This window comes from Brachyistius frenatus, unplaced genomic scaffold (genome assembly GCF_029030835.1).
Source record: "Brachyistius frenatus isolate BFR_SWC_R1_liver_20210118 unplaced genomic scaffold, ASM2903083v1 Contig_103, whole genome shotgun sequence".
Lineage (NCBI taxonomy): Eukaryota > Metazoa > Chordata > Actinopteri > Embiotocidae > Brachyistius > Brachyistius frenatus.
Window position 1 is genome coordinate 556,441 of NW_027210702.1, and position 15,129 is coordinate 571,569.

The 15,129-nt window shown below is 43.0% G+C and overlaps 3 protein-coding genes and 1 non-coding gene across 10 annotated transcripts in view; 1 reads left to right on the forward strand and 3 right to left on the reverse strand.

Annotated features, from left to right (window-relative positions):
- LOC138628696 (protein FAM184A-like) overlaps positions 1 to 5,634 on the reverse strand; it is a 43,331-nt gene extending 37,697 nt beyond the window's left edge. For all 5 annotated transcript variants that reach the window (XM_069711882.1, XM_069711877.1, XM_069711878.1 and 2 more), the window contains exon 1: positions 5,296 to 5,634. In XM_069711882.1, coding sequence (XP_069567983.1) covers positions 5,296 to 5,463 — 168 coding nt within the window. In that variant the 5' untranslated portion in view covers positions 5,464 to 5,634. The remainder of the gene's footprint in view (positions 1 to 5,295) is intronic.
- Positions 5,635 to 7,561: 1,927 nt separating this feature from the next.
- Positions 7,562 to 9,145, reverse strand: LOC138628684 (small integral membrane protein 11-like). 2 transcript variants are annotated; one of them, XM_069711857.1, is made up of 3 exons: positions 9,063 to 9,145; positions 8,253 to 8,447; positions 7,562 to 8,139 (listed from the first exon to the last, which is right to left on the reverse strand). In XM_069711857.1, the coding sequence occupies exons 1-2, from the start codon at positions 9,075 to 9,077 to the stop codon at positions 8,259 to 8,261; spliced, it is 204 nt and encodes a 67-aa protein (XP_069567958.1). In that variant the 5' UTR covers positions 9,078 to 9,145; the 3' UTR covers positions 7,562 to 8,139; positions 8,253 to 8,258. The 2 variants fall into 2 exon arrangements, with proteins under 2 accessions (XP_069567958.1, XP_069567957.1); XM_069711856.1 differs by having other exon boundaries at positions 8,232 to 8,447.
- Positions 9,146 to 9,662: 517 nt separating this feature from the next.
- Positions 9,663 to 9,744, forward strand: trnas-cga (transfer RNA serine (anticodon CGA)). Its single transcript has one exon. It is a non-coding gene; the product is annotated as a tRNA-Ser (tRNA).
- Positions 9,745 to 10,388: 644 nt separating this feature from the next.
- gpr180 (G protein-coupled receptor 180) lies at positions 10,389 to 14,642 on the reverse strand. 2 transcript variants are annotated; one of them, XM_069711833.1, is made up of 10 exons: positions 14,399 to 14,642; positions 13,639 to 13,782; positions 13,420 to 13,514; positions 13,235 to 13,340; positions 12,958 to 13,138; positions 12,580 to 12,629; positions 12,277 to 12,434; positions 12,000 to 12,197; positions 11,811 to 11,888; positions 11,453 to 11,707 (listed from the first exon to the last, which is right to left on the reverse strand). In XM_069711833.1, exons 1-10 carry the CDS (start codon positions 14,535 to 14,537, stop codon positions 11,552 to 11,554), a joined length of 1,305 nt encoding a protein of 434 aa, XP_069567934.1. In that variant the 5' UTR covers positions 14,538 to 14,642; the 3' UTR covers positions 11,453 to 11,551. The 2 variants fall into 2 exon arrangements, with proteins under 2 accessions (XP_069567933.1, XP_069567934.1); XM_069711832.1 differs by having other exon boundaries at positions 10,389 to 11,707; positions 12,000 to 12,434.
- Between the last annotated feature and the right edge of the window lie 487 nt (positions 14,643 to 15,129).

Here is a 15,129-nt window from a genome sequence, read left to right on the forward strand (position 1 = left end):
GCCTCAGGCTCCAATCTAAACAAGCCTAAAGGCGACACAACAGCCTGCAGCGACGGCAGACAGCAACTCAGGGCTGGAAAAACAGACGTCATTAATCCCCCTTTGTGTCCTCATTCCCTGAGCTTTCTCTGTTGGCTGTTCGGAGGGCGAGAGCAAGAACATCCTGTGTTGGCATCATTTTCTACACTGGACGCGTTTTCATGTGTTTTTAAAAAAATTGCCCACTGTTAGCTTGAGTTTTAATATTCAAAGAGAAAAATCAGGCTAAAACTCCAATTTTATGCCTCGAGTATAAAACTATCGATCTTTTTTTTAACTGCATCATTTTATTCCTGTCAAGTGGAAGAAAATTTACACCATCATGACGCGCAAGATATCCCAGAGGAGCCTCATTAAAATGCATTTTTCAGAGTCAGTTCAGTTGATTCTACATGTGTAATCAATCAAACTGCTCTGCATCCATCATTACAGAGGCAGACAAACGATTGGCCAAGAGCAGATTTTTTTTTCAAAAGGCCAACGATCAGGCGGATTTACAGTCTGAGATGTGGAATACAGAGCTGCTCTGTGCAGGACGAATGAGGAGCGATGGTAAAGATGACAATAGGGCACCCAAGAGGGATGTTTCTCAGGCGAAGTCGATCACTATTGATCGCATCGCAGAGAAAAGGTCACTAATGTGTGGAGAGGAACAACTGCAGCTTCTGGCTCGAACAAAAACTCTGCTGTTCTCCTCTCATCATTTTCAGAGGATTACCATCATATTCACTAATTAAAGGATTATTGAAAGCCTGGTCCTCAAAGGTGCTGTAGTCTTAATGGGATCCCTCGACATTTGAGCTTCTAGTCCAATGTTTTCCTTCACCAGACATGCCATGAAGTGGCAACAGTCTCTGTTACCAATTAGCCAGGAGGCACACAGTGTTTATTTCGTCCTGATTTAAAGGCACTTTGCATCTTGTTCCTTCTCTCGTTGCTGCGATGCTCAAAGGACGCACACTTTCCTGTCTGAGCAGCACTTCACTAAATCACAACCTCTAAAACACAGAACAAGGGCTCACTGACTCTCACGTAGAGAAATCGTATTTTCTGTCAAGAGATTACAACCTAAAAGCAAGCATCTCTTGATCTGGTTGGCTGCAGAAAAACTGGATCGTTGTGCATTTAAACACAAGAGATAAAGACACAAGCCTGACGGATACCTCCACGGCCAGTTCAAAGACCACATTTAGCCAAGATCGGGTCTGAATCCTGATGAACTGAAGTATCCCAGCATGCATTTACATCATCTGCTGGAGAATACGGGCCAAACGCAGGTGAAAAATTACAGATGTCTAATATCACATTACAATCTGCACAAGACTGTCTGGTGAGAGAAGTCTCATCTCGGGAAGCCCTCCGGTGATTCTTACATTTTAACATGAGACGTCATTTCTTTTGTAAGATAAACTCTGAATTGCTCTGATTAAAAAAAAAATCGAATATTTGTTGTAAATTGGTTTGCCTGAAGGTGAAGTTTCACATCATGGACAGCTAACATTATTAAATATCACTGCTTCTGTGTACATTGGGCTCCTTATAAGTAAAGATCTTGCCTCACTTTAATAAACATCAATACATGAAATGAAACAGCCCTAAGACACAAAAACCGACAAAACAAATGAGAGGATCCTTCAAATTAATACTGTGAAGCCGCGACAAATTAAAAAAAAAGACAAATAAATGTACGATCTTTAAAGTGGTCTTTTGTCCTCAGGGGTCAAAGTGTGGGAGTCGATAATTCGCTGCAGCAAGAACTTGATTCTACAGCATGAATTCTCCTCTGAAAAGCAGAGATCAATCCAGCTGTGAAGCCATAAGAGTCACTATAATAACAACTGCATTGTTGCGCCGGAGCCAGAGACGGAGATGTGCATTTATATTACAAACCGCATATCAAAGTGACCTGGAAGATCAGAGAACACGTAAGACAGCAAGCTTCAGAGCTCAGCACTGCCTTGTTCCTCATCTGGTCTTCTCCCCAACAACAAACAAACATTAGTTCCACCTTGAAAGTGGCAAAACAGCGGCGAGGCTGATTACAGCTATTCAAAGCCCCCCGTGGGCAGGTGCAGCAAAGGTGTGTGAAAAGCAGAAATGAGCAATTGTTCAAATCTGTCCTTGGAGACGACGGGTGCTGCGAGGTCGAGTATCTTTTCTAAAAGAAGTTTTCCGCTCTGTAATTTTCAGACCAAATCGAGGGTGTCTTGTTTAAGTCTCTGCCTCCGCAGCCCACAGCACAGACAGAAGAGGAGAGAGCAGATCATCTGCTGCACCGCTGTGAAGATAACTGCGTCTGATCCCGGACCGAACGACAGTTCTCATCACGCTTCTTTGTTTCTTGTCAGCTGGTGAGAAATTAAAAAAAAAAAATCCATTTCCCAATGGACTGTGGTCCAAACAGGGGCTGGGAAATATATCGATATCATGTTCATATTGTGATACGAGACTAGATATCATCTTAGAATATAGATATCATGACCTAAATTTGACTCTGATGACAAACATGCAGCCTAAAATTCTTCACAATAAAGCAACACACAAAAATGAATCTGAACTGTGTTCTCTTATGAGACCAAAAGAATCAGCACATTAAATTGCTGTATTTCATCAGGTTTATTTCAGTAACTTTGTGCAAAGAAACATTTTAATTTGAGGGGATTTCATCTATTATGCTGGATGTGTTTTTGTGTGCTTCTTTAGAAAATACTCCAAAACAAAAGCTTCTGTTTATGCAGTAATAATGGCCCTTACGTAGATTTACCGACACACATAAAGAGGAACGCAGCGATACCTGATTTTCTCATTTGAAATGAATATGTAACACATGCACCACGTTGAGCAGGATGAGTAAACAGATAGCTGTGGCCTGCAGATACCCTCGCACAAAACAGAGGGACATAAATCTGCTATAACACTTTAAATTTTTAAAAACACCAGACATCTGAATCCGCAGCACAAAGAAGTGCTCTTTGCTTTGTGGGAGAACAGCAGCAGAGACGCAGTGAAATACACTCGAATTCCTGAAATAACCAGAGAAATCCATCTTTGAATTATTTTTCAAGACTAAACCTTTCTGTGGCTTCTTCAGACAGGAAGCGACATTTGCAGCTACGCAGACAACAAACTATTCTTATCTAATTATTTACATAGAATAGATCTAATTTCAAAGATATTCAGTTTTGCATTGATATAACAGGCCAACAGTGAATCCTCACTTTGGAGAAGCTGCTAACAGCTCATGATTTGTTTTTCATTGTATTTGCTTAGAAATGGCACAAAGTTTATGGATCAGACTCCTGATCAGTTCATTAATTAACCGACAAACTGTTTCAGCTGAGAAAATGCACCACGGGTTAATTACATACACGTATCTGATTATGCTGCAAGGCTACCCAATTAATGTCGCAATGTCAGTAAAATAGCATAATAAGAACATAATGATTCAGGGGACTCAGATACCAGGTGTATTGTTTTCCTGTGCTTTCTGCGGTTGCCATGGCGAGCTGCAGCGGCGTCGAGCTGAAAAAGTTCATACCGCCGCTCATTAACAAGAGTGACGGCCGTCCTCTCTTAGCGTGGCCGACGTCGGGAGTCGTGACTGAGCTGCATGCAGACGACAGGTTTGTGCCGAGCAGATTCACAGAGCCGATGATGTCTTTAAAAGATCCGATCAGGAACTTTGACTTGTGAAGTAAAAGGCCTGTCGGTCAAAGTGTGAAGGATCGCAGGTCCCAATCCTCAAGGGCTATTTATTAAAGATGAACTTAATTCATCGAATTAAAGATAACAATAGAATTTGCAGCGGTTGTTCTTGATCACCATCCAAAGTGTGACTGTCTGGTTTCAGTCAGAAAAGGTTCCTGCATGTGTTTCACAATAAAAGCCTTGTTAAAAAAAACACTTGAACAAGTCTCAGGTTTGCATCAAGATCAATCACTACACCTTACATTTCATTATGATCTATTTGACCGTTCCCTTTGTCTTTCTCGGCTCTCTTCGTGACATACTTTGGAGAAAATTGGATCTTAAAGCGCTTAAAAAATGTAAATGAATTTAAACCCAATGAAGAGAACTGTGATCGTTTTATTCCTCACTTGGAGATTAAAAAAAAATTTTTTTTAAAGTGCCGAGGTGTTGTTGTAGTGAGCTCTGGCGGTACGACACCTACGGTCAGGTGAAGCTTGTTGAGGGTGGAGCGGCGCTGCAGCCTCACACAGAGCTCAAATGAAAGCAGATAAACAGCAGTAGCAGCCATTTGGATTCATTCACCACACCTGCCTTTCACACAGAGAAGTCCCAGTGAACCAATCTGGCTTGAAAACAAACTGCTTGAATTGCTGTCAGAGTGTTAAATCTCCTGCCTGCAGTCCCTATTTCGATACTGCCACTATCTGTCACCACTGCAAACATAGTAATCAACCACTGAATCACTGCATTTCAATCTGGATATCCACATATTTCATCTCACTGTGATTTGTATGGATAGAGACAGCGTCTCACTCTGCACGAGTGTTATGTAAAAATCTTCTGCCCTCTTTCTCCTTCAGCAGGCATGATCACATGAATTGCTCTAGTTGTATTTTCACCACACTTCCACGATGACAAAACGGAAAAACCAAGATGAGCCTGGATGCTCTAAATGCAGCTGCCACCTTAAATCTCCTACAACTGCACAGCATAGTAGCCTCGGCTGGCGTCAGGTGGACTACAAAGAGGCAGCTCTGCCAAACCCCTGCATCCCTCTGAGATTACATAACTTCTCCACCGCGGGGGTGGCGGTGGCAGAAACCCACACACAGGTGAAGCAGTGGTGTGGTGGAGGGTGACTCCACATCACATCTGGGCGTCCGGAAAGATCCCAGTTATCCTGAAATACACAGCTTCTTTCTTTTCTTTACAAACAGAGTAATGCATCCCAGCAGCATGCACAGAGTATAGTGAGTATTGCACCTCCTTAGGACCGCCAGGTTCAGAAATAAAGCTGGCCTGGGTGTTAAATGTTGACCTCTGAACCCTGCAAGCGTGCAGATCAGTGAAATGGTATCACACCTGCTCCCAAACACATCTATCACGAGGACTAACTCCAGGGAGCTGCACGAGTAAATGTCACAAATACCAGACATTGACAGCATGTTTACAAATCCCATCCCATCCCACATCAGCACCAGCACCGTCCTCGACAGCACTCCTCCACCTCCATCCCCACCTGCTCCAAATCTCTTAACCCCTACCCCTGACGTCATTCACTCGTACCTTGGTCAGCTGTGCTATCTTCTTGCTCATCTTCAGATGCAGATCTTGAGTGTAGTCCAGCGTTAAACTCCCGTCGTAAAACATGCTGGCCGTTGGAGACTGGGTATATTTGGTGCTGCTGCTTGTCGAGGTGTTGTACGGAGGCTGCCAGCCTGCCCCCGTCGCCATTTTCGCCGGAAATAAACCCAAACACGACGCCGTGGATGCAAATAAAATGGAGCAGGAGCTGCTACTCGTTCAATCCTCCCATTGTCGTGTTTGCAGTGGTTAATCTTCGCGTTCAGTGCCGGAGAAAGAGCTGCAGCTGCAGCTGCTGATGGGACGGCAGGGCGCGGGACCGGTCCGTCGCACGCAGCCACGACGGGGGCGCGCGCACGGACCGGTGAGGGAGGCGGAGACGCGCGCAAGATGCTCATCCAATAGCGCAGCCAAATCCAATCGGTTTACGCTTTGATGCAGCTTTCTATGACTGCGCTTATCTATTATCTATTATCTATCTATCTATCTATCTATTATCTATCTATCTATCTATCTATCTATCTATCTATCTATCTATCTGTCTATCTGTCTATCTATCTATCTATCTATCTATTATCTATTATCTATCTATCTATCTATCTATCTATCTATCTATCTATCTATCTATCTATCTATTATCTATCTATCTATCTATCTATCTATCTATCTATCTATCTATCTATCTATCTATCTATCTATCTATCTATCTATCTATCTATCTATCTATCTATCTATCTATCTATCTATCTATCTATCTATCTATCTATCTATCTATCTATCTATCTATCTATCTATCTATCTATCTATCTATCTATCTATCTATTTATCTATCTATCTATCTATCTATTTTTAATCTATTATCTATCTATTATCTATCTATTATCTATCTATTATCTATCTATCTATCTATCTATCTATCTATCTATCTATCTATCTATTATCTATCTATTATCTATCTATTATCTATCTATCTATCTATCTATCTATCTATCTATCTATCTATCTATCTATCTATCTATCTATCTATCTATCTATCTATCTATCTATCTATCTATCTATCTATCTATCTATCTATCTATCTATCTATCTATCTATCTATCTATTATCTATCTATCTATCTATCTATCTATCTATCTATCTATCTATCTATCTATCTATTATCTATCTATCTATCTATCTATCTATCTATCTATCTATCTATCTATTATCTATCTATCTATCTATCTATTATCTATATATCTATCTATCTGTCTATCTATCTATCTATCTATTATCTATTATCTATCTATCTATCTATCTATTATCTATATATCTATCTATCTGTCTATCTATCTATCTATCTATTATCTATTATCTATCTATCTATCTATCTATCTATCTATCTATTATCTATTATCTATCTATCTATCTATTATCTATCTATCTATCTATCTATCTATCTATCTATCTATCTATCTATCTATCTATCTATCTATAATACTTTTATTGAAGTAATATTTTCCATACACGATTTGGTTTTCCCATTTTTACTTGATTTAAATTTCCAACCACTAAAATGTTTAGTCTATAAACTATGTTGTAAAACTAATGTGCTCTTCTCACTTTGTATTCTCAGCTGCTCCAACAGTCAACAATTTCTTTAAGAATTTAGCTTCTTTTTTTGGTGCTTTCTCTTTGACTTGTCCAGATTCAAACGGTTGGATGAGCTATAAGTGTGGATTTAATTTGAAGTGAACACATGCCCTTTTACACATTCAGGATTTTGTTCTGCTTCCTTTCTCATTCCAGTTTTAATACTTGTTCGGATTACTAAACACTGCTTGTAGTGAATTATTATTATTTTTTTACATTGAAATTAGTTTTCTTTCTGTCATCAATTTACAGACTATAGTGAAGTGGAAAGAAATTAATTTGCCTTCATTGTGTGGCTGAATGCTGAATGCTGGAGCTGTAACTAATCCTGCACTGACACCAGCTGGTGATATGCTCGAACTACAAAACCATCATTCAAGGATTCGTTCATCCGATTTACAAAAACACACGTGGATAAAAGTGACGTAATGCTTGGTAAACACCAGAAATGATTTATGACAAGAGGTGTGCTGTGTCTACAAGGAAAGCAGCCAACATAACAAAACATAGCCTACTTCCACTGAAGGATCCTCTGAGGTGCTGCGTGAAGTTTGGCCAATTGTATGCTGCTCATTCGGTGGAGACGGCTTTGAAAGAGCAGAGCAAGTAGAGGTGGAAGAGTACGTAGTATCATTTTTATTCATCAATAAACAAAAATAACAGTGATCGGATGTTTTAGCATCCATCCAGGAAAATAAATCTAACCTAATGGAGTGGCATATTAATTTAAAGTGGACCAAAAAAAAACCTTTTAAGTACTGTGGAGTGGGAGCTTTACACAAAATACTACAAAGCCTGAAAGGCCATTTCAGTGAAAAGTGAAATAAATGAAATGGATATCAATTTAATATAATATAATTTAAAAAAAAATTGGCACAAAGTTGGGTCACAATTAACAAGGAATTCTCCAAAAGAAAAATCACACCGTCCGGAGGAAAGTCTTCGGTGAAGATGTGATTATGAACAAGGCGAGGGGAAAAGTTCCTTCATCTCAAACTCACCTTTCTGCTATATTCTCATGTTATTAAAAACCTGCTGCAGTCAAAGATGTACAGAAGACATGTGACTTGGTCAACAGCACCGTTTCTGGAACAACCAACAATCCCCTGAAGCACGTGGAAGTCCTTCTGTTGCTGATGGTCAGAAATCCGGCTCATATTTGGACGATGTGGCTCCGGTCAGTAACGTGGGTCCCTGGAGAAGAGAGAAGGAAAACGGTGAGAGGGATTATAATCTCTCATATCCAAGTTCAGGATTGGTTTATCTTTTCCGACGAGGTGTCGAACCCGTGGACGAGGGCTTCCGACCTCGGCTCAGTCTTCCTTCAGGTTGTTGAGGAGCTCCTGCGTCCGCCGGGCCAGCCGCCTCCTCTGGTCCTGCTCCTCCTTCAGGGCCCGCTCGATTTTCCTGCTCTGGTAGATCTTCACCCCGGCGAAGCACAGGCACAGCACCAGCGTCTTCAGGGCCAGGATGTACAAGAGGACGGGGACGTTGTCCAAAACCTGGAGGACAGACGGAGTTCGTGGAGAAAAACAGGGGTTGTGTGCTGAAAAAGAAAGATCTGGAAGAGTCAGGGACCCTCTGAGATGGTTCTCCTCCTCCTCCTCCTCCTCCTCCTCCTCCTCCTCTCTCATGCACCAGCTGTCTAGGTGGGAGTTAATTCGGTCACGGAGGAGGAGGTGGGGGGAGGGGGGAGGTGAGAAAGAGAAGCAGCTGCAACAACAAGTGTATTCTGGGATCGTTATCGTAACTGGACCAAACCTCATTCAAAAATATAATAAATTCAAATTTGCCGACTGAAATTAAAGACGACGTAATCATTTATAATATTTTTTTTTTTTTTTTTTTTCCCCCAACTTAGGTCACACTAGTGATCAGTAGTCCCCCCGACTGTATAATTGTTTTAGCGGACAATTCAACAAAATTAAATTTAAAAAAAACCAAAATTAAAACGTCGTTGTTAAACAGTATATTTTGTGTGTGACGTCATGCTAAAGTAAAGACAGTAAAGACAAATTACGAGAAAAAAGAGAGAGCCTGAAAGGAAACAAGACTTGTACGTTGCTACTAGAATATTAACTTTGTCCTTCTTCAGTATTAAATTAAAGTTAATTTACCTTCCAGTTGATCATTTTCGCTGCTGTAATTGTAGTCTTCGCTCACGTTGACGACCAGCGATCTGTTATGCTAACCTGAAGAAGGCGGGGCTTCAGCGGTGGGCCAATAGAAATGCCAAACGTCATTTATGCTGCGTTCATGACTCACACGGTAAAGCAGCGCTTCGACTGAAAAGTTAAATTTGGAAAAGTTTCCAACAGACCAAAATAGTGTCGCTCAGCCTTTGTAACGTTTAAATACGTTCACTTAGCGGTGATACACTATGACGTCACGTTTGAAAGAGGCGGTAAACTATATATATTTTGTAATTAATTAGCCGGATTTACAATTTCCCCCACTAACTTGAATGCATCATTATGACGAGCCTCGGAGGTTCTTGCTGCTTTACTATGTTCTCAAAATAATATAATATTTTGTTGGCAGTTGCACAAGACAGTAAACTAAATTAGAACGTATTGCTGAGTGATTAGAAATAATAATAATAATAATAATAATAATATCGCAGCGTCGGGATAGTAACGGTTCTTCCCAGAATGCCTAGAGGTTCATGTCGCTTCCGGGCCATCTTCTTAAAGTGGGATATTCACAAGACATGCGCAGTCACGGTGGCCGAGAGGTTAAGGCGTTGGATTCGAAATCCAATGGGGGTTCCCCGCACAGGTTCGAATCCTGTTCGTGACGGATTTTTTATTTTCGACTGAAAAACGACTCGCATCGAATACTATTTTTTTTTATTTGTACAGACATAGAAAGGAAAAGAACATTCTCCGTATGTTTCTTGCTTCTTAATACTCAAGCTAATGAGAGGTTTGGTCCGGATCCGACCCTAACGGAGCACTGTACAGTAAACAGGTTTCATGCTGGGCCTGGCTGCACAAACACGGTCTTACCTCTCAAGATACACCAAGCCGTGTGTTTGGTCGCAGCATTGGTCGAAACACTCCTGCTCCCTGGGGTTAGTGGAGGAGAAAGAGAAGGAGACTACGGGTCCATCGCATGTAAATCGGTTTTTACTAATTTCATATACAGTAGTCTGTGATTGTTGGAAACTCAAAACTCGAGCATTTCAGTAGACAGAAACCCTTCTTTCTTTTTTTTTAACAAGGCTTTTATTGTGAAACATTTGCAGGTATGTGTATTAAATTAAAACACAAAAATCAAACATAAAACTGCAGAGTTAAACAAGGTAGCTCCTGTATAATGCTTTGCTCTCCAAATATTCACTTTTGAAAAACAAAACAGTTAATGAATAAATATGTTAATTATCAGTTTTAAGTAGGACTTGAATATGAAATGTGTCAACGCCTCAAATAAAACTGCAGGTCTGTTCCCACTGGGTCTGTTTTAATGAGCCTTTCTTACAGTAATAATTGGACAAAATAAGAATAGACATGGATTTGGGAATTTCACTGGAACGTATTTACACAGTGGAATTAATCTGAAGCTTTTTAATGATTCATCCTGATTTGTCTTTTACATTAAAGATTTTTTTTTTTTTAAATAGTGTAAATCATGCAGTGTGTCCTCAGCTACATACAGTTTATAGATTTCAAGGTCTCACATGCTGTCAGCTCATCACTTTGGATAAAATAGTCCACTCGGCCTTTTCATATGCGAGACTAGAACTCGGTTTCTTTACCGAGCACATGCTGCGTCCGTCCCTCCGCATCCATCTGTTCATCCGCAAACGACCGAACGCACACTGATCCACCCGTCGGTTCTCTGACCGTCAACAAGACGCGAGAAGAAACAAAACCAACAATGTGTTCCCGAAGCCTCACGTATTATTTTTCTGTGACACGGAGAACAATAATGATGATAAACAAGGGAATCTCACATTCAAACTGTCAAATCTGAATTCATCTGCGAGCTGAAAATAGTCCCCAACCAATGCATTATTTTCACTTCCTGTTTGAATGGTAGAAACCGGTTGGAACGTAACACATTGTTAGTGTTGAACTTTTCATGAGGTTTGTTGACAGCGTCTGTCGACGTTTTACAAACTCGCTCTTTGGCAATTTGATCCGAGTCAGTCTGGCTCAAAGAAGACACGTAAGTCCTACGAAAAGGACGCCTCCGGTGATTTGTGCCGACAGACGTCTCCACCCTGAAAACCCAACAAAACCCAGAGTTCAACCTGAAGTCACTCGGTCTGACATCCGGCGTGTCACGGACAGCCAAAGAGACCACCCGAACGTCCCCGTGTCTCCTCTCTAAGTGGTCCAGCGTTAAATAACTTCTGCTCAGCAGAATCGTTTGTAACCCGAGGTAGGGTGTTGCACTAAGTATTGTCCCGTGCTCGTCCTCTCGCTTATTAGTGGCTGGAACGGTTCCTCCGGGAGACAGCTGTCAGTCCCTGCAGTGTTGAGAGCACGTCTGTCACGTCACGGAAGTCCCAGCAGGACATTAAGGAAGGGAGACGCCTCGGTGTCGTTGCACGTCCTCCCTCGCTTCGTGATCACTGGCTGAACTGTGACGGCGGATGTGCTCAGTAGCGCCCCCGGTGGTTGGTCCTGGACATGGTGAGTGGCAGGGACACGGAGGAGAGGGAGGACACCTCCCAGTAGAGGGAACGAGACAGGAAGAGCTGGTAGAGGATCACCATGGCGATGGACTGGCAGAGGATCACACCGATGGTCACCACCTACAGAGACGGAGGACAAGTTAAAGAGACGGACACTCGATGCGGCGCCTTTCCTGAAATCTCCTCTCCGACAGACGTCACGTGACTCTTCGTGCGTTCAAACCTTCTCCCGCTGGTGCTTGTTGAAGACCACGGACACGAGGACGAGGACGGGGTGACAGAGGAACCACAGGAAGCATCCCTGCGGGGGAGGAGACGAGCGAGACGGAGGTGAGGCGCCGCAGGTAAACAGGTGTTTATCTGGTTTTAAGGTGTGTGGGGTGGGGAGAGGAGGGGGGGGGGTGGGGGTTACTTTGGCGAAGGTGAGGTAGAAGTCTCTCTTGAGGGTGCTCCTCTCGGTGGAGGTGATCTGGTAGAGGACGGAGGCCAGCAGCAGGGCCAGGCTCACCCTCAGGGCCATGAGGAGGAGTCCCGCCAGGCTCAGCTGGGCGTGGTAGCTGTGATGTTCGCCCTCCGACTCGGAGTACTGCTCCCACAGCAGCAGCGCCCCCTGAAAACAGACACGCTGAAGGACGCTGCTCTCGCTCGAAACAGATCTCAGTTCCCGGACCGATAATCTGACGGCGTACCTGCGTGATGACTCCGCCCACGGCGACAGCCCTGGAGGCCGGAGACTGCTCCCACTGCAGAGGTCTGGACTGAGGCTTCCTGCCTCGGCTCAGAGTCCAGCCCATGCACAGACTCAGCAACATGTACAGCATGGACACCTGGGACACCATATCCCAGACTGCACCGGGGCCCGACAGAAACAAAGACGGAAGCACGTGAAATAATTCGGCTGCAGGATGAAGCTCAAATCTGACGGTTAAAACTTTACCGAGAACGCAGATGGAAGGAAATGAAAGATTAAGGTGGGGAATATGAAAACGTACACTCGGCCAGGCTGCCCATCAGCGGGATACCGGTACCGTCTCTGGAACACCTGCAGCGAGGCGGAGGAAGAAGCAGAAGCACCGCCGTGTCATTTTCTTTATAATCAGAAGTTTAGTTCCCATAAATGAACTTTATTGACCCCCGCGAAGCCGCTTATGTGCCTCAGCTCGCAATAATAGAAATAGATTTAAAGGTCTCGGGATAGATTTGTGTAAAAGCTGGAACACAACAAATCAGAGGACAAAGTTTCAGTCATACAGACTTCGTATTAACATTTACTTCTTACTCTTAAAATCTCTTACATAGCGTTTGTTTTTGTTTTTTTAAATCAGGAAAGCAAACCTGACGTCAGAGAGTTTCCCACAGCCGGACTCTACCTGGCCAAGTGGACGTAGTTGCAGAGAGCGGAGCAGCCCTGCAGCGCCAGCGCCGTGGTCAGCACTTTGAGGACGGTGTGCATGGGCCCTCCTTTCCTCAGAGCCTGGTACAGAGGCTGCACGTAGATGCAGCAGGCGATGAAGTAGGCCAGCAGCAGGAGGAAGTAAAAACTGTGCAGACCTGAGGGGAGCGAAGACACGCTTTACACGTCACGGCTTCCCGTTGGAATACAATTCTACATCTCTGCGGCGATTTGACGAAGCCTTCGGTCCCGACCTGCCTCCTCCGCACTGAAGTGCTCCAGAGGGTTTCCAGCTGAGTCGGCGTTGAACAGCAGGACAGTGAAACTGAGATCAGCGTGAGAAGGAACGGCTGCTCTTTCCTGGAGGGGGAACAGAGAGTGCTCGTGAGGCGTTGAGTGGACGTCTGTAAATCGTAGGAGCAACCGAAGCTGCGGTTACCTGACATGTGTATCTGTCGGCGTACAGGACCTGCCAGGCCGTGGGGGACGACTGACGGGGGATCGTCTGGTTGTGCTCCTCTTGACTGAGAGGAACTGAAGGAGGAGGAGGAGGAGGAGGAGGAGGAGGACAAACAGAGGAAAGAGGAGGAGAAGAAATCAATACGGCCGCATCGCATCCTTCACGTCACAAGTCGGCGCCGTATCGGCCGGTTCTTACTGGTGAACTGGGCTTTGGCGAGCCTCTCGGAGCAGCTCAGGTTGTCCAGGTCGGAGTCCATGTCCTGATACAGCAGCAGGCGGGACTCCTTCTCCGTCGCCAGAGCAGAGTTTTCCAGCCGGCACACCAACAGACCTTCGCCACCTGGACAGATAACGGGGATTTCCATCAACAATTAATGTGGCGATTAATCGACGGACTGTTTAGTCCTTAAAATGTCTGAAAATAGTTGTTGTTGTTTTTTTTTTAAAGTCAACCAGCGTTTCCAGAAGTCCAAAATGCAGCTGAGGATGCCTCGTTTTGTCCCAATAAACCACAACAGTTAGTTTATTATCAAAGAGGACTGAAGGATGCATCCAAATATTCACATTTATGAGGCTGGAATCAGAAAATAAAGCACTTCAGAGGAAAAACTATTCCTGAAACAACCAATCGATGATCAGATTTGCTGGCAATTAATTGTCTGTCCCTCAACTAGTCGATTAATCGACTCGGAGCTGCGAGTCATGTTTAAAGAGGCCTTCAGGTTTAATAGAAAACAGAAAAACAGCAATTTACTGAAACACCTGGAGGAGGACATGCAAAGAAATAAATATAATTGTAATTAAGAAGGAGCTTTTTTTTTTTTTTTAGATATTACCAGGCACATATATAGAAATATAAAGTTATTACTATTTAAAGTGATGTAAATCAGTGCAGCCTTTGGTGTTATAAGCATCTCGTGAATAAAACAGCTGACGTGACACATCAGCATCGTTACCTTGGTACATGAATTTAGTGATGAACTGGCCTTTCTGCCGTCGCGCCGCTTCGCTCTTAAAAAGTCCCGTTACCGTTTTCCCGGTAACCCGCGAGCTGACCAGCACCGCGGCGACAAGCGTGAACAAGAGCAGCCACATGATTTAACCCTCACCCGGTTATCGACCGATAAACCTTCAGCTTATCAATTCAATGAGCCACGAAGCCAGAAGTAAAGCAGCTGTCAAGGTGTGTGATGTCACCCGGGGCGAAACCGGAAGTGCAGTGTTTCCGCCCTCAAAATAAAAGTCTCAGTTTTGGGGACTGGAATGAAATATGAGACGTAAATATCAACACGTCATATTTTAGTGACTCATCAATGTCTGTTTATTTTTTAATATCATCTTTGGTGCATTTCACGGCGTTTAATTTCTTTTAATTGACTCAAGTTATTTATTATTTATTTGTTTCGGTTCTTACAGGGTCCAGGATGACACAAAAACAAATCAAGAGGCACCTTAAAAAAAAAAAAAAAAAAAATGATTGGTTAAATTAGGAATTAAAGTAAAGCTGTAATAGAGTAGGCAATCTATAACATTAAATTGTGTAATCTTCTGGAGCAACCCTCCATAGTAGAGTATATGTACAATTTTATAGAATGATATTTGATTAAATACTACGCACACCTTTGACGCAAACAGCTGTGTTTTCTTTTTTTTAAATAGTAAATAGAGGTTTAAAACTCTTATTGTG

Bases quoted from the DNA above. Each gene is read 5' to 3' on its own strand.
- gpr180 (XM_069711832.1), bottom strand. From the start codon at position 14,537: ATGTGGCTGCTCTTGTTCACGCTTGTCGCCGCGGTGCTGGTCAGCTCG. The intron at 13,783-14,398 runs GTAACGATGCTG...TTATCTGTCCAG, and splicing joins CACTAAATTCATGTACCAAG to GTGGCGAAGGTCTGTTGGTG. The intron at 13,341-13,419 runs GTAACCGCAGCT...TTCCCCCTCCAG, and splicing joins CCGACAGATACACATGTCAG to GAAAGAGCAGCCGTTCCTTC.